General features: G+C 38.9%; 1 protein-coding gene across 2 annotated transcripts; it reads right to left on the reverse strand.

Moving 5' to 3' along the window:
• Positions 1 to 613: 613 nt before the first annotated feature.
• Positions 614 to 27,844, reverse strand: LOC111320937 (chromatin-remodeling ATPase INO80). Of its 2 annotated transcripts, none has more exons than XM_022923682.2 (43): positions 27,656 to 27,844; positions 27,108 to 27,256; positions 24,752 to 24,864; positions 24,430 to 24,497; positions 22,963 to 23,103; positions 22,705 to 22,816; positions 21,982 to 22,061; positions 21,065 to 21,190; positions 20,917 to 20,970; positions 20,612 to 20,710; positions 20,339 to 20,443; positions 19,936 to 20,017; positions 19,417 to 19,539; positions 18,907 to 18,974; positions 18,709 to 18,775; positions 17,665 to 17,765; positions 17,031 to 17,063; positions 16,840 to 16,920; positions 15,963 to 16,058; positions 15,477 to 15,536; positions 15,123 to 15,188; positions 14,177 to 14,262; positions 13,691 to 13,775; positions 12,998 to 13,115; positions 12,493 to 12,578; positions 12,015 to 12,179; positions 11,378 to 11,477; positions 10,663 to 10,696; positions 10,226 to 10,299; positions 9,360 to 9,450; positions 8,989 to 9,072; positions 8,178 to 8,876; positions 7,464 to 7,593; positions 6,579 to 6,801; positions 5,804 to 5,931; positions 5,534 to 5,628; positions 4,853 to 4,925; positions 4,389 to 4,433; positions 3,571 to 3,684; positions 3,356 to 3,458; positions 3,197 to 3,279; positions 2,178 to 2,421; positions 614 to 1,773 (listed from the first exon to the last, which is right to left on the reverse strand). In XM_022923682.2, the coding sequence occupies exons 2-43, from the start codon at positions 27,233 to 27,235 to the stop codon at positions 1,196 to 1,198; spliced, it is 5,241 nt and encodes a 1,746-aa protein (XP_022779417.2). In that variant the 5' UTR covers positions 27,236 to 27,256; positions 27,656 to 27,844; the 3' UTR covers positions 614 to 1,195. The 2 variants fall into 2 exon arrangements, with proteins under 2 accessions (XP_022779417.2, XP_088618615.1); XM_088762489.1 differs by having other exon boundaries at positions 9,360 to 9,453.
• Between the last annotated feature and the right edge of the window lie 2 nt (positions 27,845 to 27,846).

Here is a 27,846-nt window from a genome sequence, read left to right on the forward strand (position 1 = left end):
TTTTCGCTCTACCAGTACTATAGCCCCGTTCACTATTTCGTTCCTTTTTTGAACTGAACGCCTGCAACGGGCTAATAAAGTAATGTCTAATAGCCCATTTCCAAATTACCCTTGGCCTCTTTTTCAAAACGAGGCCTGGTGCTCAACCATTCTTGTGAAAATGAGTTTAATTTGCATGTGAATGAAAACTTATAATCGTATCAAAGGATGTGCACCAGGAGTCGTTTTGAAAATGAGGCCAAGGGTAATTCGGAAATGGGCTATTTAGCTGAGCAAGGGCAACTAAAGCTTCCAGGGGGCACTTTTCGACCGTATTTCTCGAAACTATAGTTGGATCTTCTGTTTTGCTTCACTGAAAAAAAATCTGGATAGCCAGCAGGAGTGCCGTTCTCTACGTTTTCCAGATTAGAAGCAAACGCGAGGAGAGAGTGAAAATTCACGCGCGATACTCAAGCTTCCTACTTGCTTCCGCTGGACTAAGCACAAAAAAGGAGACCCTTGCTTTGCCAGCTCAATTGGGTTTCACAATTGGGCAAGCGTGGTAACTGTCAGCGGGTGGCATTTTCAAACGAGTTTCCGAGACGACCATCGCTAAACCAGGAACTTAGCTAAGTAGTGCACAACACAGTTTAATAAATTTATTCTTGCTTTCCCCTTAAAGATATATATATGTAAAAGAAAGAAAAATCAAGACCCATTAGTCTGAGGATTTTTATTCACGCCAAGAATGTCACACAACCGTCATCCTACGATGTCACGGGACGTTTCAAGCATTGCGTGATACAGAGCTAATCAGGCTACAATAGTATAATTGATAGCTGAGTTAAAAGTCGTTTATGTTTACAAATTACGAGACCCTATTGAACTTTCTCGGTGCACCAATAATTAAAACAAGTGGATAGACATCAGGATGCCTTACCATTCCCAAAATTAACTATTTACACCATACTAAGTTCTTTCCAGACCACGAAAAACAGCGCACGTGATAACATTTTTGTACTGACATGCAATGCAACCATGAAAATTCCACGAAGGAAAGCAATGCATTTACTCTTAAAGACTTTTCCAGTAGCTAGACTGTTTGGCAGCGTAACTCGACCGACTTGGCAATACATTGCACTTCCTTACTCACTTCCATTTAATACAGTTCACGTTTAAAAGCAATTCAAATTTTAAGCACAGAACACGCCATCTTTCATGAAGGAGGCGAGGACTGCTGACTGTTAATGCGCGTGGACGCGTGAGATGATGATCTGGCTGGGCTGTTTTCTGCACTTTGGACGGGTGAATACCCAGCCGACGAACTATCATAACGTGCCACTGGATGACTAATGTTGCCATATCCCTGCATGACAGAACCACCTGCACCAAATGCCACCGGACTCGATCGCGCCGGCGGTGGAGTGGGATTCGGAGTAGTTGTCCCTTGGAAAGAGAAGCCGTAGGCCGCGTATGCTGCAGCTGACGCGGCCGCTGCAGCTGCTGATGCCGCAGCAGAGGCAGCAAGGGCGCCGCCAGTTCCTCGCCCACGTCCCCGACTGCGTGATCCTCGAACGTTGGAGCCCCCGCGTCCCCTACTAGAGGAAATTCCTCGTCCCCTTCCTCTTCCACGACCACGACCTCTGCCTCGTTTACCAGAGGAATCTGAAAGGGCTGGACTGGCGTTTTCGCTTCGGGGATCATCCAAGTCGTCTCCTTCAGGTTTCAAGCTCAGGGGTGTATCAGTGTTGCATGGAGGTATATCAACTGAGAGATCACCAGAAGCCAGCGACACTAGCAACAAAATGATGAGGTTGAGAACGCGTTTTGTTATCTACGCCATATCAAGATGGTCAAACGTTACGAAGTCCAAATTACTTGTCTTCCAAAAAAGGTGTCATTGAAGAAAAAACAAAGACTAAAGGATAGTTTTACGATCAGAGAGCAAAGAGATTTGAACGAAGTTATTTCACCCCTTTATCTGTAACGTAAAGAATGTCTGTAACGTAAAGAATCACTACTTGATGGTATTTGTCAAAATTGACAGTTCATGTGTCTGATAGTTAAGGCGTACCTTTCACGGCGACTTTCGGATTCCTAGTCAGCCATTCATAAAGCATTCTCTTCAGAACGAACCCACCCAAGTTTCCCAGGTACGTTCTTTGAATGCGAAATTGAACATATGAATGACAACTTACCTTCATCCAGACTCAGCACACTGATATCATCACCCACGGTACCGTCGCCATCATACGCTTCACCTGTCTTAATACTAAGCCCTTCTCCCGTGATACTGCTGGTCTCCGAGGCGGGTTTAGATCCCGACATGGACCCTTCAGGTGCAGGTGGGACCAGCGAGCTTTTGCTTTTACGGCCTTTTTTAGCCTTGACTGGGGGCGCGCCATCTGTGACTTCGATACTCGGGGATAAGCCTTCACCCAGCTAATGAATATAACGCAGTTAGCTTTAACCCTTGAACACCCAGAAGTAATAAACCATACACCACCCAGCAGACAGTTAAAGAGAATAAGCAAATGTTCAGGTAGAAGTTGTTGTATAGATCTAGCACCAAATTCTCGTAAAATAGTTTACGAGCAAATATGTAGCAGCTAGACGGGAGAATTAAAAATCTGATCTTGGGAGTTGAAGGGTTAACAAGGTATCGCCTGAGAATGTACATTTTTGTGACATAAAATGACTAAGAGGATCACTTGTACCCCCCCCCCCCTCTCTCCGCATTGGTCAAGATTCTTTAACAGTTCACACGGTGGGGGAAGACCAGGGGCGGTTCAAGAACTTTTGGTAGGGGGGGGGGGGGGAAGAATCTAAACTTTGACTCAGCAAACATTTTTTTTTTCCCTAGAACCAAAATAAGCTTAGAAATATTCCAAGATAGGGAAATTCTTGGTATTCTACATTGAACAGTAACATACGATTCTGCCGATATAAGTATTTGTGTCAGACAAGAAGTAAAAAAACCCACAAATATGATGATGAGGACGGTTTTCGGACCACTTGAATCCATGGAGGACAGAGTGAAAACAGTTTCCTACCAAAGATCTCAACACAATTACCTGACCACAGCACAAATCCGGAGCTCAGGAAACAAGCCATAAGGTGACTCAGGCCCCAGTTTACAGTCATAGTAATGAAACGAATAACGATCAAAATAGTCTTAGCAGGCGACAAATTTGGTAAGAAAAGTTTAGATACAAACCTCAACCGGCGCCGTCTTCTTTCGTTTTCGTTCCCTTCTTCGCCGTTGTTCGTCAGCTTTCTTTTCGGCTTGCCGCTGAAGAACTGTGGAGATCATAGACAATGCGCAAGTCAGCTCAGCAGCGATACTTTTCATACCCCTTCAGTTCCACAGACTTACATTTGCACTCCAGTTCGGCATCGTCAAGGAGCAAAGATACCACTTCTTTGGGTTTAAGAGCTTCAGGCTTGAAATGCCCGCCGGAAATCACCATTTTCTGAATCTGAAAGGAATAAATCAGATCCATCGAATGAGTTCATTAGGTCAATTTACCTCTGATGATCGAGTGACTCTGATTTGCAATTTTCTTCGAACGACGTTAGAACAATACGAACCTCACTCTTCTCTTTAGCCCTTTGAAGAATCCTCTCCTCTATAGAACCCTTAGTCACCAGTCTGTACACGGTCACTTGTCGAGTTTGCCCCAGGCGATGAGCGCGGTCCATAGCCTGCACACCAGAAAATACTAGATAAACAAAACTTTGCTCAAAACGGGCATCTCATTTCTCTTGAAAAAACCTGATATTAGTTGATTCTTCTCTTTGGCTTTACCATGCAAGTATCCTTCTGAAGTGTGATTCAAATAAACAAGCACTTCTTGCACTCCACTTTACACTTAACAAGGAAGATTAGAGCCTGTGCCATGAACTGTGTCACGCAACTCGTGTGTCACGACATGACCGTCTCGCGTAAAAGAAGAGCCTCTGCAGGTTTAAGGTAGGTGATGTCTTTTTCTACTCTTCACAATACAGTGTAATCACTCCATACTATTCCCATTTTTCAACTACAATAAAGTAATAGTAATACTCTTTCAAATCAAAAGCAATTCTATTGATCACACTGATACCTTACTTGTTTCATGATAATGCTGTTCCGGACAAAAGCATTTTTACATTGAAACACCACCACCACAAATATTATCAAGATAAACTGCGTAATACATTACGAGTCTTTTTCTATTATTTACGATCAAAAGATAGTACAGCAACTGCTATACTTCAACAATACTACAGCTTCAGTAAAATTTACATACTAAAAGCTCCATCAATTTCAACATTCACACAACTTAGTTAACTACACTGGACCTTAACCCGTTTCAAAAGAATAAAAGCTTTTAAGGAAGGCTTTATTCCTTAACAACACCTTAGCTTACCTGCTGATCGACTGTAGGATTCCAATCACTGTCGTAAAAAATAACCTAGGAAAAGTAACCAAGAGATAAAGCAGTCAGTACATACAAGAAAGAGACTAGCAACTCTTTTCTCCTCACAACATCATTCCTGAATCACACATTGCGGTCAGGAGAATAAAGGAAATAGTCACCTACTGAAGAAACTCTGTAGTGTTAAACAAATTCTCCTTGCCAATACCTTAAAAAAATCTAGGGAACAGTATAGGAAAATTCATTACCTGACGAGTGAATTTTATAGAGAATATGCTTGCTGATGTTCACGTGTAGAAGGGTTAAACTGCTTTTAAAATGGTCAAATCCTGCAAAGTTGTGTCACTTTTTTATATTGTTACAAAAAGATTTGCACCGCAGTTTTTCTAACACACAGCAAGTGCTCGTGTAGACAACTGATTATACTTTGTGATGACTGCTGTTTGTTGTCTTACCGTATCTGCAGCAGTTAAATTGATCCCCAGACCTCCCGCTCGGGTACTCAATAAGAACACGAATATGTCCGCACTGAAAGAGAAATGCTTTACCATTTGAGAAGAGAGTACAAACTCTCCTCAGTAGATTAGAAGAGGTGGAAGAGTTTTCACTCCTCCGAATGCTGTATAGAGCTATAAAATTGGTAATACACTTTCTACTTGTATTTATCATCAGAGGTTTGATTCGTCTATCGAAGCCTCGTTTAATACAAAAACCAATAACTTTGCAGACAAGCCATATAAATAAAAATAAACTTGAGAATCAACTAAAACAGTGTTATAACATGAGTTGAGTATAAGTCCAGGAAAAGCTTCTTAAGGATCTGTTAGGGCACATGGATAAAACGCACTGGTAAAACGATATCTTGGATTTGGCGGGAGCAAGGATGGCAAGTGAAAGTGTCCGTTTCCCTGCGCTGTGACCCGGGTTCGATCTCTAAGGCTTAATTTCGTTGTTCTTTTTGTTAATGTTGTTCCTTATGTTTATGCGGTTGAAGCTGATGTTGTTAATATCATTGAAGTTGTTTTTGCTGTAAATGTCGCTGTTGTTGTTAATGTTATTGTTGTTTTTCTTCCGAAAAAACCCCACACTTAAGTCTCTGCTGCATATCGGTTTATTTTTTTTCTCTATTTACTTACTTAGACTGGAAATCGGCCACCATGTCTCTCCTGTCAGAGATTTTCGATGAGCCATCCAGTCGCATGTACTTATGCTTTCTGTAAGCCATGTACTCCTGTAACATAAAGCAGACCAGCCAGTTTGCTCATTACTCTTATTTGTCCTCGCCGTTGGGGGTCTCGGAAAATACTACGCAACTTGAAATTTTCCGCGCGAATCTATAACTTAACCAATCGAATAAAGTTTTCATGTATTTGTGAACTATCGCCATACAAGAGAAACAAACCAACCTCCAAAAGATCAATCATCTTCGTCATCTGTGAGTAGATTAACACCCTGTGTCCCTGCATCTTCAGTTTGGTCAGCAGTCCGTCCAGGACTGTTAATTTACCGCTGTCTGTGATCAGTAAGTTACGGTCTGCAAGAAAAACCAGCTCGCACTTTCATTGGTGAAATAGAACGCTCTCTGTTTGAGTAACGATGAACCAGAATCGGATAGAGCGCTTTTTGATTGCGTGTCAAACTGAAAACCAAAACCGAAGTGATCACAACGGCAAGGGAAAATACCTCTAAGAGTCAACGAGAACTCAAAGTAAAACCAACAACCACACTGTCTAAAGTGCGGGAAAACGAAAGCGACCAAGTCGTGATTGGTTTTAAGGTTTCTTCTGATTGATAGAAAGAGTGGCGAAGTTCTCTGGGCCAATCACAGAGCAAAGTAAAGCAAAACTAGTGTAATCCTTAAGAGTTAATGGGAAGTCAAAGTGAAAAAACAACCAAATTGTCTAAAGCGCGGGAAAACGCGGCCGACCACGGCGTGATTAATTTTAGTTTTGCATCTGATTAGTTGAAAACGTGGCACGAGTCTTCTGGACCAATCACAGAGCGAAGTAAAGCCAATGCTGTCCGGATTACTTTCGACACTCAGTTGAAAATCGCTCGAAATCACAACAACCAATCAGAGTTTAGGACCGTTTATTCAAAGCTTAAGTAAAGCACGGTCATAATACCGTGAACTGGATATACAAACATTGTAATTGAATTCAAAACAATTTGTGGACGCACCTGGAATTTGCACGAAGGTCCATCCATTCTGAGGAGTGGCAGCTTCCAGTCCGCCAGGGGGTGCCGGGAACAAATGCTTCCTAAAGTAGCTGACGTGTTCAAGGTCAGGAGTGCCGTACATCAGGAGATTCCTGTACAGTTCTGAACCCCCCTGTAACAAGTTTTGAATCTCGTACGCAGCACTGCGATCACTACAGCGATAAACATCGGTCCCTGCCGTTACCTGGAGTTGTGAGGGAAAATTTTGTTTCGTCAGTATTTGAAAGAAAAAGTTTGTCAACTGTTACTGTCTGATCTGCAGAAAATTCAAATCGGTAAAACGCGGTGAACTTTATGCTTAGAAGCCCACGGGTCAGAAATGCAACCGTTCAAAACTTTCCCTTGAAGACGCGCGATAACTGTCAACGTAACAATGCTCAAGAAATTAGAAATATCCTCGAGCGCGCGCGCTGGGAACGCCTCTTGCATGAACTCGTAAAATTACATGCTTTTTGTTGATCACTGTCAGTAAATCATTGTGTTCGTAGGGTAAAATAAACGACGTCAAATCAAACAGACAAAAACCCCTAAAAAAAAATAAAAACGCACTCAATCTAACTTTAATCACGGAAGTACTTTTATTCCTTTTTGGGGAGTCACAGCTACGTTATCTTTTTCGGTCAGACAATGTTTTGGAGATCACCCCTCATTCTTTTGTGCACGAAGACTGAATTATTCGATATGGTCAGAGCTATCAAGAAAAACATATCAAATTACTTACTCGACACCTGAAAACTCCTAAATTAATCCATCAAGTCAAATATACCATTAGTTTCTTCAAAGACTCGCTAACTTCGCGTATCTCACCACAGGCATACCAGCTTCTCGTTCGTAACTCTTACTTACCCTTGGTATGTATGTCGACAAAAATGGCGGCAGAGTTGTTGGTTGCAGTGTTCTGTCTATAGGATATACACTGGGTGCAGTGTTCAGATGAAATCCTTCGGGTAAACTCATCAGCAACGATGAACCGTGCCTATAAAGCGAATGAGAACCGGTAACTCTTTACAACCCGACAACAGTATGCATATTCTCCATACTGTTCTCTATACATTTCCTAAGGTGCTGACAAGGAGAATTTGTTTAACAATCAAGAGTGTCTTCATTGGTGACCTTACTGTGTGATTGAGGGGTGACATTGTAAGGAGAAATTAGATGCTAGTCAATCTTAGGGGTCAAAGAGTTTAAGATCAGTCGTCACAGCTCTTGATCTTAGTTAAAGCCGGCTCTTGGAACTGATTCTTGGTAGGCAAGGAAGTGCGAAAAAAACCAAAACAAAACAAAAAAACACTGTTGACAAACAAGATGAAAACGCGTAGCAAGTGACGATATTTTTTTGCGTAAGCCACCTCCAATTTTTAACAAGAGTTTGTGATAAAAAGAACACAGGAAATTTCAATGTACTTGCATCGTTAACTAATGGGTCTCATATCAGGCAAAGGGACATGTGTGATATTGATCAAATAAAGCAAACTTTTCTAATAATGATAATAATAATAATAATAATAATAATAATAATAATAATAATAATAATAACAAAAACAATTTATTCTTCGCTACCTCGTGGGTGAGAAGGGATGCGAGTGCTGGGCAGATGCTGTGGGAGGAACCATTTGTGGCGATTGCAACGGGGTTAATGCAAGTCCCTTGGGAGACCGCAAGGGAGTTCCGCCAGGTCCGGGCGGGTAATGCATCACAGGAGATCCTTGTATTGGGTGGGTGGGTGGCACGTGTCCCGACGAAGGATGGTGCTCTCCTATTGGCAACTCTCCCGGGTGGAATCCGTGTGGATTTTGCTGAGTCCATGAAGGTGATGACGGTACGCCATGATGATGTTTGGAAGGTGACAGCTGCGCAGGGAAGAATGAGTGTCCATAATGTTTAGTAGGAGAGAACGCCCCAGTTGGGGAATGTTTGAGAGGAGAAGGAGGGACCTTTCCTGTTGGGGATATGACGGTGTGATGTGGGTGCTGGCCTCTCTGTCGGCCATCTTTCCTCTTTGATGGGGAAGTTGGCGATACAGCATGACTGCTAGATATCCGTCGAGTTCTCGTCGCTCTGAGAGCCTCTTTTCCTTTGCTCCTTATAGGATTGCGATCGTCATCGTCCAAAATGGCATGAACATTGTGAGTCACGTGGGACGACACTCGTGCGGTGTAGCCAGTGAATACCAGCGACGAAAGGACTGAACTAGACTGGATGCTTGGAAAGGACGTGGAATAGTCTGGCCACAAGATGAGATCGTGCCGACCCAAACACCTTCAAAAGATAGAGAGCGAAGCTTAAAGTACACAACTGGAACAAATATTACTAAAATCATCGGTACAATCACAAAAAAAAAAGAGGAAACTTATTGCCTTACGACACCCACCTATTCCTCGGCTTGTCTTGGGCCCAAAATCGTTGATGGTGAAGACTACTTATCTCCTTTAAGAGCACGACTAAAGCGAACAACCTGAAATTTTGAAAATAAAAAACAATTAGCGAATCATCAACGAGTTACTCAGTGCCTAACCGATGTTAGCAAGTACTTTGCTTACTACACGCGGTATCGTTGCGAGAATATTGTGTACAAAACATCGACTACAATGAAGGGAAAACCTTTATATATGTATAAACTCAAATGAGCCTTCCTAATGTTAAGTACTCAAATTTAAGCATATAAAAAAAAAGTTATAAATTCTAAAAAAGCTAGTAGCATTTCACCAACAGTGTTTAGGTTCAAAGATTTGTAAAGCTCACCTATATACCAGTCCCTTCAACATCATAGCTGACAACTGTGCTGGGGACAAATTGATAAATCTCGAAAACGAAAAGCAGTCACTCGGAGGACCTGCTAAAAAACGACACAGAGACACAACATAAATCGCATGAATCGTTTCCCAAGGCTTGAATTTCTAATGGAAGGAATACAATAGCAGTGAGTACTATTTTTTAAAACAACAAATGAATAAAGGGGGGTGAAGTTTCTAAAGAGGCTGTGGTACTGAATAGGTAGGGGTATTACAAGATAATTTGGTGTTATCAACTGAGTTGATAATGTTAATTGGCCGCCACCACCAAGGCTTTCCAAAGCTGACGTTCCAGTCGAGCGCTAGCCCTTCGTCAGAGCGACTTTATTAGCGCGGCCAGTTTACATTATCAACTCAGTCGATGACACCAAGTTACCTCCGTTTAATCAACCTTCTTTTTAAAAGCATACTTTAAACAGTACCTTTTGGTGCTTCCAAAGTGACATCACACAAATTCGTGAGGTAGTATTCTATTGATTTAAGTTTTAACTAGAGAAAATTATTTTTGTTTATTTTTTTCCGGTTTTACACAACCCTTCGGGGGCCCGTTTCTCGAAAGTTCCGGTAAATTTACGGGCCCGAAGCTATATTTTAGAATCAAAATTAAAGAATAGAGAAGTAGGTTCTGGCTCCCTGACCAAACCATTTTATTTCTTCAGCTGACAGTTTTATCGTATAATTTTCAAAACCTTTTAAACTCCCATCTTGAAAGAAAACAGAACAGGTAAACTCGAAAAGGTACTGCAACTTCCAACAAACGGGCCTTAGGACTTGAAAGTGGTCTTGCAACAGAGCTTTAATTGACAGGCTACTTACCTGACGAGCGACCATCGCACAAAGAATGATGTATGTACTCTTTAGATCCAATGTTCAGCAGATTGTACAGGATTCTGCAGAAAACATTATATAATTATGATTCAGTTAAAGGGGCAACATAATTTGACCAGGCCCAAAACATAAATTCTCCCAGCTGATTGCCAAACATTTCTTGTGACAGAAGCTGGGAAAACTTGCTCATACATCAAATTTTGTGATCTCTTTGGCTATATGATCGACAGCCATGGTGTCGTCTTGCAGAAAGGTGACGAGAGGCTCACTAATAAACGCACCAATTAGGTTTGAATAAAACGGATTTAAAAGCTTTACAAGTGACTAAACAAAAGCCACCAAGGTTTCTTTAATTCAGTACAGCGATAAAAGGAAATAAATTAATTACCGCTAAAACAACTCCCGCACGGGTAATCTTTACTTACTTCGTTCTACCTGGTGTCGAAGACTCCAGGATGCCTAAAAATTGCAAGTTATAAACAAAAATAAGCCAAAAAAGACAAATGGCATACTTTCTCTTCAACATGAACACCCCCCCCTTTTTTTTTTACTTTAGAGCAAGGACTGAACGTTCCACAGCGGCAGAGAACAAGTACGTTGTATCATATTTCAAAACTAAGTACTTCTTTGAAAGTCCATCACACTTTCTTCACAAGCAAAGTGTCATCAAACCTGTTAGTAATCATCACACGCTTTTGTATCTAATCATAAAAACCGGCCCTTCGGCAATAGCACAAACGTATATGTGCACGATCCTTCGCAGTAAAGCACTATTTAAGCAATAGTGAAAATCAGACCTGAAAAAAATTCAGGCCTGTACGGGATTCGAACCACTGACCTCTGCGATACTAGTGCAGCGCTCTACCAATTGAGCTAACAAGCCAACTGGGAGCAGGCCATCAAATTATCAAATAGCACTAAGTTAACCTTTTAACACCCAGAGGTGATTGACATGTAATTTCTCCCTATAATCCCCATGCATTATCCACCAAACAGGTAATGAGAATACTCAAACTCATCATCTAACACCGAATTCTCGTCACTGATTTTCAAGGAAATGTGTAGCAGTTGGAGGGGAGAATTAATAATCAGATCTAAATTAGATTAAAGGGTTGACTACAGACCGTTCATTAATTGTACCTTCTCTGTAGATAAGCTTAGGGAGATGGAATGATGGAATTTCCACATGAATAGGAGAGCGAACATCCCTTCTCTCAAACAGTTCAGGATGGTTACAGACCTGACACGAACACAAGAATAACATTCACAGAGGTGAGTGCTAGTCAGAAATTTCAAGTATCCAAAGAATTTTCATTATTTTTTTCCTCTCATTTCGATCTGTTGACTATAGAAAATGAAACACGAGGTAACACGACACAACATAACAAAACATAACATAACAACATAACGTAACATAACATACCACAACATAACGTAGCGTAACGACGTATCACATCAAATCATAAACTTTTCACTTAACATAACACAACATTTATTTAAGTTCATAGCGCACAATAAATTGGAAAAGTTGCGTTTATCCTTTAATGAAAATTCTCCTTCGAAAAAACCAAAGAGTTGCAACTATACTGAAGAACAAAAAAAGTAAATGTGGCGGAAAATAAGATGAGGAAAGAGAAAGAAAAAACATCAGACTTTTCGCTAGTTTCAAACTCGCTACAACCTATACCCAAGTTCCGATTTCAAAACCTTTCCTAGCATGTTTCTGTAGCAGCGGTTGTCATTGCCACACTCCTTTGAATCATGTTGCACTGATTACCTTCCTAAATTGCATGACGAGGTTCATCAGACTGCTAGTTGTGGCGTTGGTGGATGACGAAGATGTTGACGTGTAAACGAGGTCATCGATGGAAATCTTGTTCTTGACTGCTTGGTACAGCCATCTTTGTCTTGTAGTCAGATGACAAACCAGCTTGATCTCAATCTGGAAATCACAACCACTCTTAGACGTAACCCTTGACACCCTAATATCAGTATGCATATTCTCCATACTATTCTCTATACATTTCCTATGGTACTGACAAGGAAAATTTGCTTTACAATCAAGAGCTCCTTCAGGTGGTGATCATTTCATTTATTCTTGTGACTTTAATGTTTCATTCACGAGCGATATCGTCAAGAGAAATTAGATGAAAGTCACTCCTTGGCGTCGAAGGGTTAGTAAACCCACTTGAGTGACAGACAACTCTATCATTGGTTAGTTACTCGGGCATACATGTTCAAAACAGCTCTTTTACCTTTTCAGAAAGTTCATTCTCTACATCACGCTTTATCCTCCTCAACATGAAAGGTTTTAAGATCATGTGAAGTCTTGAAAGTTGGTCTTAAAACAACAACAACAACAACAAAAAAACAATAACCTTATCAGATACAAAATCACAAACTTCTCTCGATACTTGCCTAGCGAATAACACCAGACTCCTTCTTAGGGAACAACTGACATCTATTCTTAGAAACTCAACAAAATGTCTCCTCACATTTTTCTCTGATACCGTGTATTTCGCCGAGTTAACTAATGCTTTTAATGAAAACGTATACCCAATATGGCTAGTTTATTTCTCAAATTTTGACAAGATACGATGCGATAAGATGTGATTCATTGGTAACAGAACCTCTTGTCGGACAATTCTGTCCGCAATCAAATTCTTATTAACAAATTGGCCTCTCCTCATTCCCACTGCTATATCTAATAAGTGGTAAGCTCTAAAATACTTGAAGAATGACCACTGATCTGTGAAATACCTTGGTCGATGGCAGACTTATTTTCTGCATGACTTTCAATGTCTCTCGAGAACCACTCGTTGAACTCCTCATGAGAATCAAACAGAGTTGGCATAATGAAGTGAAGCAATGCCCACAGCTGTAACAAAAATAAAGTGGAGATAGATCTATTATCTAACCCGTTACATCGTCACATCATATGCTTATTCTCCATAATGTTCTTAATACATTTGCCAAGGTGCTGACAAATGGACCCCAAATATTGTCTGTCGACACAATCAAAATAACCATTTTAACCCTTACATCCTAACAACAGTTGGCATATTCTCCATACTGTTCTCTTTACATTTCCTAGGCTGCTTACGATGAGAATTTGTTTCAAAATCAAGGGCTTCTTAGGACTGGTTATCATTTCCTTTATTCTTGTGACCTTAATGTATGATTCAGGAGTGATATCATAATAAAATAAAAAGTGCTTTACAGAGGGGTTCTCCCAATAAATAAAGAGTTTACTACATTGAAAAATGTACAGATAAAGGTGTTGATGTAATTATTGTCAAGAGAAATCAAATTAGATGTGCGTCATTCTTAGAGGTCAGAGGGTCAACAAAATGACTGAAAATTAACGTTTAAAGTAGAAGATATGCCAAGGACAGTCGTGCCATAAAATTAGTGGCAGGTGCCCAAATGTACTTGCACTGATATGACACTAACCTCAGCCATACTGTTTTGAATAGGTGTTCCCGTCAATAAGAGTCTATTCCTGCATGAGTAACCAAGTAGGATCTTCCAACGCACACTGTTGAACAATGCAAAATGTTATCATAAAATTAGGCAAACTTTGACTTAAGTTGTGAAGGGCAAGTGAACTAAACAGCAATTTATCATCTACTGAATATAATCCATGTTGCCATGCATCTGTTCAGTAATAGTAATCAGCAACAGATCACAGACAAGAAGTAAGAACAAAAAATTGGCACGAGACAACTGAGAGTGTCACTGAGGTTCTGTTACATCTTGGCATCTTTTATGATTGATCTACTACTGTTCAGTCCTATAGAAAAATGGAATCTATTTGTTTTGTATGATGGCATCATCTATGTGTCTGTCCTCTGATCAATCGTAAGTTAGACCCAATCAAAATGCATGCATAATTCAGTTTTCACCTTATTGTAAATGCCATTTGAAGACAATTCTCACCTGGCACTACTTTTGATTGCTTGAGCTTCATCAAGTACAAGGTACTGCCACTTTATGCGCTGAAAGTACCTCACATCTTGCACAATCTGAACAACAGACAACGATCAGTTAGCCACATAGTAAAGGGGGTACGTTTCTAAAGAAACTGTGGTGCTGCGTCAGCAGGGGTAACATGGTAATTTGGTAATATCTACTAAGTTGAAATTGTAAATTGGCCAACGTAAAGAGTTAAAAAGCTGATGTTTCAAGCGTTGGCCCTTCTTCATTCGCTCTGACAAAGGGCTAACGCTTGAAACATCAGCTTTTTAACTCTTTAGTTAGTCACATATTTCACCAAGCACGCGAAAACGATACATTCACTATGAGATGATAATGATGAGATATTTATACAGTGCAGTATCCAAAATACGCTCTAATGCCTTTTACAACACTTTGCAGGGGTCTTTGGAGCTCAGACAACAACAGCAGGAGCTACATTCCCTACTCTTTGCATGGGTTCTTCAACAAGCCCTCCTAACTAGTACAGAAAAGATGCAGGAGACAGGGAATACTGTCTATAGTCCTTAATCAGGTAGACTAGAATGTCTAACCATTTGCTGATGTCATGGCAATGGCAGGACATTCTCCTCAGTTATCATATGACCCTGAATGTTGGTCCAGTCTAAAATTTGAAACCTCAACTTCCTGTACAGCAGTCTGGCATTCTCCAGCCTGAGCTAAGCAGGCGGCTTTTATCATATATCATAGTTTGGCAGCTATATACATGTAGTCAAGCCAGTAAAAATCAGCTCCAGTTTGCATGTCTGTCCATGGCTCCTTAACCACACATGTTTGCCCATTGTTGATTACAATTCTTGTGAGCAGTCACTTAAAAATGGTTGCAATACTATTGACCATTAAGCATAGCCTGTACCAAAACTTGGCACATGCTGTTTGTTTTACCTACCAATTGGTAGCTTGTTATAAGCACATGGAATGGTGCATTCTCGTAGTCATTTATATGAACTTGGTTCTAAACAAAAAAGAAACATTGCAGGTGGTGAGTTGCTTTCATCTAGAGCTTGCAGCAGCATACTGCTTGTGTACCTAGAAAATTCTCTGAATAACTGACTTCAAGTTTTTCCTAACAATGCCAATAGTAAGCTGAAGAGCTTTTAAAATGTGTCCATCATTAATAAATAAAAATGCAGCTTTGCAAAATAAAATGTAGTGACACTGAGATGAAATCAATAAATCATAAATTAACTGACTGATTCTTAATCATTGCTTAAAACCCTTGTCAAAGATACAAATAACGTACCTGAGTCCAGTATTTTCTTAGAGATTTTCTGTCACCTTGGTTTCCCCAATATGGCAACACCTGGAAATTGGCAATTAATAGGTGGAAAATGAAAAAATTGAATAAAAAATTAAAAAACTAAATGGAATAGAAAAAAAGAGAAATTGGAAATTTAGAATATGACTAAATTGCAGATGCAAAAATTATTACAACCACATAAGTTCCATTATGTTAGGAGACATTTCCCTCCTCAGCAAAGCTAAAAAAAACCAACAGCTAGAAATATTTGACTATAGCATTTTGGTTTGATTTGTCCAATGAAGTTGAATCACTTCAAACAATTAGTTCTGTAATCTGACTGACTTTCAACTTGGGTTCATTTTGACAACATAAAAATCATTCCAATAGAATACTGAAAGCTCTACAATGATTGGGAAGTAGACAGGCTTGAAGCATCATTCACAGTAAATGTTTTGCATCTCTTCAGTGCACTGAAATTCCACACACCTTGAATTGTGGAACAAATCTGCTAACTTCCTGCTGCCAGTTATGCAGTGTGGAGGCTGGAGCAACCACAAGAAATGGACCCCAAATATTATGTGTCTAGAGATATAATCAAAAATGACCATATTCTAAGTCATGACTTAAATTGTTATTCCCCTACTGGGGTTTCATTAAGGGCCTGGGCACCAGGCAAATTGACCAGTTGTGAGGATGGTTTTGCCCACCTGGTTTGACGATCTGAGGGAAAGTTTATCTTATAGAGAAGTTCGGTTCAAAAAGTTTTGCCCACCTGTGAAAACCAGTTGCCCTCCTGCTGAAAAAAATAATGAAACCCCTGCCATGACAACATCATTATACCATACTAGGGCATCAGAACATGCAAAATATGCCACAGTATTTCACTGAAGAACAGGGTGGCATTTCTTCCAGTTTTTTGGTCGACTTTTAAAGCAACAAACTTTTAAGTACATCACATTAATTTTTTTTTGTTTCTTATAAAACACTCCAATGGTTTCCTTTGTGTTATTTTGTCTTTCACAAGGGCCATTATTTGATCATAACCAAGCTCACTTAGACTATAAGATACATATTTCAAAAACTACAAGCCAAAATACTAGAAAAAAAAAATCGTGTTGAAATAATGGTTAAACATATAATGGAACTTTTTCCTCAATGTTCATGTTGTCCCTGTAGGGCTAGGAAGATATTAACTCGAAAGATATCTGTGTGAATCATAAAATTATGTTAAACCATCAAATGAGGTGTATTCATATTTCAATCATTTCAAGGAGTAAAAATATCAGATATTCACATCCTATTCAACTCAGAACAACAGAGGAAGTTCACTGTTTTATCTATTTTTGTGCACAATGAAACTCACCTCTGCTAGATAAGAGAGAAACGCTATGGACTGAACTGTCTTTCCCAAACCCATCTCATCAGCTAGAATCCCATTAATACCCTGCCAGATGAACCAGAACAAGCAAGTTAGTCTTGCATAACAAAGAAACAACACTACCAATTGCTCAAGTAGGTCTGAAAAAATCAGAATTAAATGAGGCAGGTACATACTTGTTCATACAAGTTGATAAGCCAGTTCATTCCCTGCAGCGCAAAAAAATTTAAATTGTCATTGGACTTCTTCAAATTACACTAACTTATAATAATTATAAAAAATAAAAATAAAATAATCAAATCAGTTAGCAAGAAAATTCCTTTACAATTAATAAGTTTATGAAACAAAGTTTTGCAAGCCATTAGTGTCAGATCTATAAGCTCTGCTTTTTTTTGTTGTTCAAAAAGATCATTAAAATTCTTTTCAGAGAAATGGTTCAAGTAGATGTTTTGGTACAACCCATCCATAAACTGGAAAACCAGCAAAGCCACATGCCATTAATCCTACACATTCTGTTCAAAATTTTTGCATCCCCACTTGCATTGCTAGAAATACTGTATAATCCTATTGATTTTCACAATAATTTCAATTTAACACACAACCTGCAACAAAGCACCTTTGAGAATCCTATAGTTCTGATTTTAATGTAGAAGAGAGCAGGCCTTTCTTGAATTCATCCCATGATTTCATGAAAATTAATTCTCTCCTTCTCACAAAAGGAGAACTATTTGTGATTATTACTCAAATAAGCAGGCAAATAAAAATACAATAAATTTAAAACTCAGAATATGTAAGAGCACTGCTGTTTACCTTAAGCTGGTATGATTTAAGTTCTCCTTCAAAGACTGTGGGTTGTGGATGAGCTTCATCCATATTAATTGAGGGGTCTGCTAAGCTATAACTCTGGTCAACTACAGAGGAAAAAAAAAGAAGTGATTGAGAGTCATGAATCTAATGCACTGGTTTACCTACCAAAGTACTTGCATAACACAGTGGTAGGGCACTGGAAAAGCTAATTGGAGTCAGCAGATGGTCATAGCTTAAACACTGAGTGTAAGATGAGATTTTTTAGTTATAGTAACTGGACACTCCAATCTTACACTCAACTTGTACTGTTTTATTTCCTATGCAGAAAAAGGAAGTGCACCATGAACCATATAATCAGATAATGATGCAGTCCTAAGCTGTGGGAGATAGTTATTCAGAGGGCAGATAACACTTTTCACTGGGTAAAGAGCTATCCAGTGGATAGCCCAATTTGTGTTATTAACACCTACCCCAGGGTAGTAATTTATCTGTTGGATAGTGTTATCCACTCTTGGAACAACTGAGTCCTAAGTGCTGAACGCTGAACTAGAAGGACTGAATACAAGCCCTGATGGGGATTAGTGTCCTGTGGTCTTGTGCAGGACACTTGACTCCTATCTTGTCTTATGTCACTCGCAAGCATAAATGGGTAAAAAAAAAAACTGACAGGTGTGCTGCACAATGCTGGCAGGTAACCTGCCATGAACTTGAATCCAACATGGGATTTGCAAAACGTCTTATCTCTTTAAGTAGCAGAAACTTGGATATGCACTTAGCAGCTACAAGTAGTCTGGTGTGAAGACCTTATCTCAGCTGTGGAACAACAGTCCGGGGATTACCATTATCTCTTATCCTTGGTTACGGATTATCATCTTATCTCTTTTTCTGATACATGTAACTTTATACTTCCAAAATTTGGATATGAATATCTTTATTTTAACCACCTCTGATACCCCCACCCCTTAAAAAAAAAAAAAAAAAAACAGAAAAAATACACATGTACTACAAAAACAGAGCATGTATGGAAAAAAACCACTACAGACTTACAAAATGCTTGTGACATTGAAACCTTTTTGCCAGATTCTTGTTGGAAATTAACATCAAAATCTTTTGTCTGAAACAAAAAGCAAAAACAAAATCCCATTAATATGAAGACATTAAGCCTTATATCTGCATTCTTATCACAAAGTTATATAATGACATCTGTCTGAGTATAAAGATGCAACTGCCAATTAAGAAACATACCCTGGCTTCTTGATCTTGAATAGCTCTCTGAGCATTTGACAGAGCTTGAGACTTCATTTCATCAGCATCTGAAAAATTATCATAACAAGATATTCGAGATGGATGAAGTGATTACCCCACAATTCCTACTATACTGTCCAATACTCCATTGCTCAGTAAAAGTGTAAGTAACCAAAATCCTAACCCTCATATCACAAATTATTTGTTTTTTTTTCTCTTGGTTAAATCAGGTCAATCAGTAGTTACAAAAAAAAAAAAACAAGAACAACAACATTTGCATGCAATCCAATATTGAAAACATGATATCACAAAAAGTCAATAATCCTTTGAGAGAAAACCAAATACTAGTGATTTCCCATGAAAATTGGATGTTTCAATTGCACACATGCAAAATTGCAGGCATGCTTCTATCACCTTGCCATTGCCATAAACTGTGTGCAATTGATGAATATGTACATGATGCAATAAAAAATGAGTGTAAACTCCTCTACTGTTGCACAGTTTTCTCACCATATGTATCAGCATTCTCCATATCAATGAGCACTCCACCTAAGACTGTCTTCACACTCTGTTTAGCTGATGGTTCTTCCAGTTTTCTCAAAATCTCCTGAGTGCCTTCATCAGGCTGTGAACCTAGAAATGGTTTGGAACAAAGCATTAAGCGAACACTTCTTTTTTAGGACTACGCCATAGAGGGTGCTTCAACATTTAGCAAAGATCAAATTATCAGATATCAGGGTAGGAAGCTGGCTGCATGAGGCCTTGCTATCTTGGCACTGCTCTTGGCTTCTCAATTTATAAACAAAACTCGATCAAACAGTTTTCAACTTAAATCAGTGTTGAAATGAAGTAAAGGTCTGGTATTTGGGACAGCTGGCTAATATAGGGGGTGCTGCCAAGAATTCCACTGCATGGCGTGTCCAAATGGTAGCTGAAACAGTTCCAACCATGCTTAAAATTTTTAAATCAACAATGTCATGGCAGAGTAAACTTTTGCCAAAACTTGGTTGGTTGAAAGAGTATACCTACCCTTTAATTTTTTGCTCATGAAATGAGCATATAACTCTGTCTGTGTGATCAAAAAATTCAATTTCCGCTGTTGTCTGCGTACCTACAAGATCAAGTCAAAAGATTTGTTAACAATCATAAACACTTCAAAATGAATGAAGAACACATTAGTATTTTAGAAGACAAAAAAGAGTCATGTAAATGTATTCTTAAGATCCAAAGTTAATACTTCCTCACTTTCAATGTTTAGTATTTAAAATTAACAATAATAAAATACAATAATAAATTTCTTTAACCCATCAGCGAGACAGACACAATTTGAGATTCTGAAAGGTAACAATGTACAAGTCAATTTCAAGTTGTGCTTGCAACCAGGGAAGTGTTCTTTTAGTTCCGTTTGAAAAATTGAGCAATAACTTGGTACCTCTCTGAACTCATCATCCAGCTTCCGTTGTTCCTGAGCTTCCTTCTCTGCCCTTTTCCTGTGTTCTTTCTCAACTTTCTCATATTTCCTCCAATAAACTAGCATCTAACACAAGGAATATTATCACAATTATCAAATACAATTATAATTCAGATCAGTTGATCTGTAAATACATTTACAACATGAATTGAAAGATCTTGTCACAGAAAGTTTCAAATGAGTCCCTTAAGAATATAAATTGTTTCATTTTGACAAAGCCCCCCATAAATCTACCTCTCTTGAGAGCCTCCTGGCCTTTGGAGCAGTCTGTTGAGTAACCTTCTGAGATCTTTGTGCTTCTTTGCGCATCTCTTTCTGGCAGAGCTGGGCAAGCTGCAACCAAGAGTTCAAGGTACATGTATCTAAAGGTAACTTAGAAGTACTCTAGCCATATCAGAATGAAATTTTGGTCACTCTTGTCATGATTTGCAAAATTACCAGTACCGTACCCTTTTTGTCAACTCTGACTTCTTGACACAACAAGAGAAAAAACTTTTTCATGGTCTTATTCAACCACAGGTATGGCAATATCACCTCACCTTTTTGCAGTTTTGAAGCATGTTGTTCCTCGCAGAAGACTTTTGTCTATGAGCCTAAAGAAACAGGAGCCAACACAATTCAAGTTAATAAACAAAAATAATGCAAACTCAGCAAACAAAAGCAAATAAGCCAAATTAGCTTGCATACCCTGGGTATCTCCTTCCTGACTATCAAAGCCCACAGCTTCCGTCGTTTAGCATCAGCTTCCTTGCGACGTATTAGAGTTCTTTTGATAAGTTTTTCTTCTATTGTCAGTGGCCTCTGATCATCATCCTATCAACAGAGATGTCTTCAATTAGAGTTTTTAACACAAAATCTACAGGCTGTTGACGGACAATTCCACCTCAGTGCTGGACTCTGATCTTCCTAGATAAGTGACTAGGAGATAGGAACCCCTTCTTGCTACCACAATTTGCTTTGACTTGCTCATAAACATTGCACCCAATGTAGAAGTAGACATCTGTATTTATACAGGATAGCCCCTTCAGTGTAGTAAACACTGGTATCAACGGGGGTCCTGTTAACCACCCATCTCACCCCAGGGGAGGACATCCATCACACAGTAATCTCGTGTGTGGGAAATTAATGTCTCCTGCCCCTAACCCTGCAGGAGACAGGACCTCCATTTATTCATCCCTATCCAGGAAGACTAGAATATCTAAACACTTCTTGATGTTATAGAAAGGTAGCATATTCTTCTCAATTATTTTAAGACCCTGAGTGTTGGTCCGGCCGGGGCTTGAACCCTCGACCTCCCGCACAACAGTCCAGCGCTCTATCCATTGAGCTAACCAGAAGGCGGTTAGTCAACTACAACTTAGTGAAACTAAATTAAGCACATGCCCAGAGGAGGACAACCATGGTGGTTAATCAACTGCAACTTAGTGAAAATAAATTAAGCACATGCCCAGAGGAGGACATCCAAGAAGAGGAGAAACATCAATACTTAACTTTCAGAACAACTGAGGGCCTTTGTTTGCAGAGCACAGTAGTACAAAGCAACTCAATTTTTTCCCTTCAGGACGGAAAAATAGTTTTTCCATTACTTTTGGCCTCAAACTTACCAGATCATCAGAATTCCTATTTTTCTTTTTAACTTTCACTTTATCCTTTTCCTTCTTTTCCTTTGAAAGCTTTACCTTACCTACAGCATATAGATCATTAGTCTATTGAAAAATCAGCAGTGATGGACATTAAATCTGTCAGGGGTAAGTACAAAAAATAAATCACTTCCACTGCTCAACATGTTGGTCTGAATTGATTAATCTCCCGTTTCCTCACTGGATAGAGCAGAATATATCGTGCAGCTTGGAATTCTTAAAAGGGATTTATTCTGCAGATTGGCAGTAATCTGTGTTCTGCAGGTACAACCCTGTGCAGTTTTAGATGACTGAAATTTTTGCTGCAAACTGATTCTTGTGATCGGAGAGGAAGTTATACAAGGAAAGCAACACAACACAGGGGAACTACATTATACAAGGTATTTGATGAAAACAGGGTGTTCATCACGCCTCACAGATTGGAGAATTCTCTAGCTTTGACTCAGAATTCTCTTGTTAAATTTCAATGACATAAACAGTTCTTAATTGAAGGTAGTTAATGCTCCCCGTTTACTTTGCTTATTCTCATGTTATGAGAATAAATATAAGGACTACAAATCTAAGAATATTTGATTGTTAAAGGAATTATCCTTTTCAGTATGAAAGGAAATGTAAGGAGAACATGGAAACGGATGTTGAGGTGTAAAGGATTAACGCCATTTAGTATCTTGTGTTAAATGTGCATACCATTTTTCAACTTCTTTCTTTTGTGCTTCTTTGAGCCAGCTTGTTTCTGATAATCGTAGTACTTGTCCTGATCTGACAGCAAGCTTGCACTGTAATGCTGGTATCTTGAAAGCTGGTAACAGTGGAAAAGAAAATGTCACCTACGAAGATAACTTGGCAGTATATGTGATTAATCTCAACTAACTAGAACATCTGTGTTAAAAAAAGAGAGCTTGGATAGTGAGTGTACACCAAATAATGTCCATCAAAACAACTTACATCTTTGTCAACATGGTACATCTGTTGGGCAACTTTTTGCTGCTTGTGAAACCAAAGCATCTCCTGAAGATCTTCTTCTGTCAATGGTGCCTCATCATCCTCATCACATGAAGTGTCCGAACTATCACTCAAAAGCACCTCCTAATAGAAAACTTGTCATTAATGTGTTGTCAAAACTGTAACAGAGAAACGCATTTCCAAATATAATTATGTATGGGACTTTGCAACACTGTGAGTAATTTTGGTGATATTTAACAATTATTCCACAAACGCGCGTTGGATATGAGATGATAGATAGCCAACGAGGCGCGTAGCGCCGAGTTGGCTATAATCATCTCATATCCAACAAGCGCCAGTGGAATAATTGTTTTATTAAAAACGCCCTCAAGAAATTATTATTTTGTAAGAAGAAACTGGATTTTTTAGCTCCCTTTTGATTTTAAGCTGATGCGTACGCTTACCATATTTGTAGATTATGGTATATTGGCTGATATACCATAATGGCTAAGCCAATAAAAAGTCTTGAATTGCATTATCCGATGATCCAGTTTTTAATAAAATACAATATTCTCAAAATGGAATAAAACCCTTTGGTAGTAGTTAGCTGGGGGGAGACATTAAAGAGAAACACAAAGATCAGGGTTCGTATACTTTTTCAGGCCAAAGATTCAAGGACTTTTCAAGGACTTTCCAGGACCCTACTTAGAAATTTCAAGGACTTTTTGTAATGACAATTTTACCTCAAAACCAAGAAAAATGTTTCTGTTAACATCTATGTTTTGGGTTTACCGAAGGTGCAAAATAAAAGCAGATATTTTTCGATGTTGTTCAATAAAAAATCAAGGACTTTCAAGGACCCAAAACGAAATTCAAGCACTTTCAAGAAATCGGCCTCCTGAAAGGAGGCTTTTCAAGACACGTATGAACCCTGAAAGATGGATGTTTACATCTTGAGTAACAACAACATTCTTATGTACTTTTCTTCAATACTATATATTGCATTTTGCATTTATCCCCACTAGCATTTCAACTTTTCCTTTGGTTTGGCCGCTAATTGTGGGTAATAATGAGTATTACACAAAAACCACAGAGATTTGAGCCAACAAGAAATTTGTTCCATGATTAAAATTATCAGGACTTTGCACCCTCTTGCTCCCAAAACCTCATTAGTAATTCTCTTTGCTGTCTGCCAATAAATTCTTACGATCAATTTAGTTCTGAGCATTTGGTATCTATTTCCAACCCCCTTACTGATATTTTTCATTCTCATCACTTGTCTGCTTGATATTGTTGGGAGAAATTTTATCCAAATCACTAAAGGCAGTGAAAGGGTTTAAACCCCAAAGTTGTTTCCAAGATATATCCAGGTGTACGACCTCCCAACAGCTTCTACCAAATGGGGGCTGCTAAAAAGGGATAGAGTGCTCGATAAACCAAAAAAAAAAATAATCAGAAGTTGCACAGTACCTTCAACCATCTCCTATCTTTCTTCACTTTGCTGAAGTTGTACAATCTTGTTTTATCAATTCGCAGCTCTAAATATAACAAAACAAATCAGCTTGGTTAAAACAATTTCATCTATTTATAAACAAGCACAGTTTTCAAAGTGTAAAATTGGTAAAGAAACTTTCAAAGTGTCCATGAATGCTATAAAACTCGCTAACGTTTTAGAGATGAGATATGTGAGGTGGAATTCCTTTTACGTTCAGTAGTGTAATCTTCCAGTGTTTAGAGAACTTAGCAACCTTCAAGTTTACACCACAAGGTCTCAAACAAAGGAGTAACTCACCATCCCGACTCAAACATCCATTTACTGTCAATCCATTGCCAGTACCATTTAAGAGACTGTTACCTTTGGAGGACAGTTCCTTTTCATTATCACTTAGCTCACTTTCATCGTCACTGAGGGAGCAAGAATATTGTGGAGATTATCATGAAGACCAAAGAAACAGTGGATTTAATCTTCTTGGATACTAAAAACCTCTTCAAAAATCTCAGAATTCAAGTTTTGTCTCACAAGTTTACCATTACAAAAGGAAATTGTGTAGTACCCAAAGCCATCTTTACAAATATGATTTTTTGAATAGTTTCAAAAAGATGTTGGATCTTGCAAGTTCACTTCTGTCACACTGGTTTTACAGCAAACAGAAAGAAGCATTCTTGTACACAAGGCAACTGGCTCACACTGTCATGGCTCATACCAGTTTCCATGCCATGGAATGACTTTCAGTAGTGCTCCTCATATTACTACTGTTGCCTCTGAGAGTATTGCTATTCCTAATATTGCTATTGCAACTATTAATGCCATTGTGACTAGGAAGATTGCCACTCCTATTATTGCTATGGGAAATGGAAGTATTGCTAACTTTATTGTAACTATTACAACTTGGAGTATCGATACTCCTTTTACTGCTATGGTAATGAGGAGTATTGCTACCTTTATTGCAACTATTGTGACTTGGAGTATTGCCACTCCTCTTATTGCTACGGCAACTAGGAGTGTTGCTACTCTTATTGCAATTATTGCAACTTGGAGTATTGCTACTCCCAAATACTGCTACTGCTACTAAGAGTAATGCTACTCCTATTATTACTTTAGCAACTAAGAAAATTGCTACTTCTGTTGCAAGTATTACAATAGGAGTAGCAACTTCAAACCATTTTACTACCAGCTATAAAGAAATAGGTACTGCAAGAGAGTGATACCTTTCCCAAGAACACAACATGTTAACTCCTGCTATGAATAAAACAACCAGTCCCGCCAGCACACCTACACATATTGCCCCAACTGTCAAGCCAACTTCAATGACCAAGAAAGTCAAGAACTTTTAACCTCATAGGATGTAGATTATGTACTAGCGTTGTAATGATTCTAATATATTATATTAATGACCAAGCTGGCCGTCAAGATGGCTGGATATTTGCCAAATTCTTTTTTGCATTTTTATACAGGGCAAAATCCATAAAAACAGACAAAAAAAAAAAGACTAAAGTTGATATCCAGCCATCTTGACTGAAAAAAGCAAAGGGATACAAGCAAAAGGATCTTGCTTTAGTATGAACCAAGAATGACTTGTTTGTTTTCAAGTACAGGGAAAGAAAGTCAAAAAGCGATGTTACAAGCTTGTTTCAAATTTGGTACATTGAAAAATGATGTGATTAGGAATTTTTGGAATTCTGTTGACAACATTTTTTATAAAAATTATAATCTTGGTGAGTCCACTCCATATGTTTTTTTTTCTTAACAAGATTAAAGAGGGCAATCCCATGCAGGCAAGATAGGCCCTATCTTGCCAGCAGGGGTAGCCAAGCAGTACACTGAATTTGCTTCATATTGCACACGGGCACTGCAAGTCATATACTGGTAATAATTCATCATCTTTTTTAATTCAAGTTTATATTAATTAACATATCTTTTCCTAAGTTTTAAGTCCTGTTCTTGGCTCCCTAGGAAACCAGCCTTTTTATTGCAGTACCTTTGCACAAAGATACCTTTGCACAAAGTACCTTTACACATAGATACCTTATTTTCTAGCACACATTTTGAACAATTGTTGGGCATTTTACAGAACTGATATATTAAAAAAGCTTGGTATATCTGTGGAGTGGGTTTTGTACAGAATACAAGCAGGTTTACATTTATATTACAGGTACACCCTAACAATTCACTTTTCATCCCATCTTTTGAACGTCAAAATTAAACATGAAATCTTCCTGCAATTTAGCATTTTGTACCATAATATAGCTGATCCAATTACACAGTGAAAACAAACTTTGATGAGAGAATGATGAGTGCTACTTTCACAGAGAAAATCTGCCTAGCAAATGTTAATATCAGATAAAAATTTACAACCAGGGTGTGTAAATAAGCACTTTGGAGTGGCTTACATTCAATTCTCATTCTACCGCAAGAATTGAATTTATCACAGTTAATCAGGTTGATGTGTAACCATCCGTTACAAACCCTGAATTAATACGAGCATTTCCTTTTACGATCAAACAAAGCCTCATCATTTGAGTCAAAACATTACCTTGTCTTCCTCACCTTTTGCACTTCTGCCCATTTTATTTCACACTCTGCCAAGTTACATTTACCCGTAAAACAGTTACTCCCAACTTTAAGTTTATTAGAACACAACTACTACCTTATGGTTGACAAGTAGGGATCTCTGAAGACGCCCTCTAAGTAACTGAGGAAAGGATCCAAACGGAGAGCTTTCTCCAAGTGTTGCACATGGAGAGGGGGTGCCAGGGATGATTGGGGGGATGCCATGGAAACAAAGCCAGGTAAAACCTGAAAATGATGACATGTAGAACAGAGTTATGGATTTAATGTAGAGGCGAACTTCGGAAGGAGGCGATCACATCGTAAAATACGCTTCAGATTTTCCATTAACTTTCGTTTCTCGTGATCAAACGTGTGTGGAGTTCCTGAAAGTTGTCCTGAGATTACGATTGAAAAGCAATCAGGAACAGAGCTTACTTGGGAAACAGTGCCACATTGTGCCTCTGAGTAACTAGCTGTGCGAGTAAGTCGAGCAATAACACACCTTTCAAAAGGAAACTAAACGATACCTTTCAAAAAGACTCCTTTGTCCGAATGTAAAACAAGAGACAGGCTAACGTACGGAAAACAAACGAAAATTCCGGTGAAATATGTGTGAGAAAGAAGGCGACACAAAACAATGCTTACCCGTGGTCACCTGGTCTGTTCTCGCCGCATATTCGAAGAAAATTTACTTTGTGAAACCATATCCACCCCACTTCAAGTCGCTCCACCGTTATGGCGGATTTGGTCCGTCGTGTTGGCAAAATGCTTGCAATGCGGCCCATGACCATCATTCCCCTTCGCAGGGGGGCCTCCGCCATTTACAATCGCGTTAC

Source organism: Stylophora pistillata, chromosome 6 (genome assembly GCF_964205215.1).
Source record: "Stylophora pistillata chromosome 6, jaStyPist1.2, whole genome shotgun sequence".
Lineage (NCBI taxonomy): Eukaryota > Metazoa > Cnidaria > Anthozoa > Scleractinia > Pocilloporidae > Stylophora > Stylophora pistillata.

Coding starts and splice junctions, on each gene's coding strand:
- LOC111320937 (XM_088762489.1), bottom strand. CDS start 27,235: ATGGCATCCCCCCAATCATCCCTGGCACCCCCTCTCCATGTGCAACAC. Junction 20,444..20,611: donor CCAGGAGGCTCTCAAGAGAG/GTAGATTTATGG, acceptor TCCTTGTGTTAG/ATGCTAGTTTATTGGAGGAA. Junction 18,975..19,416: donor GGAGAATGCTGATACATATG/GTGAGAAAACTG, acceptor ATAATTTTTCAG/ATGCTGATGAAATGAAGTCT.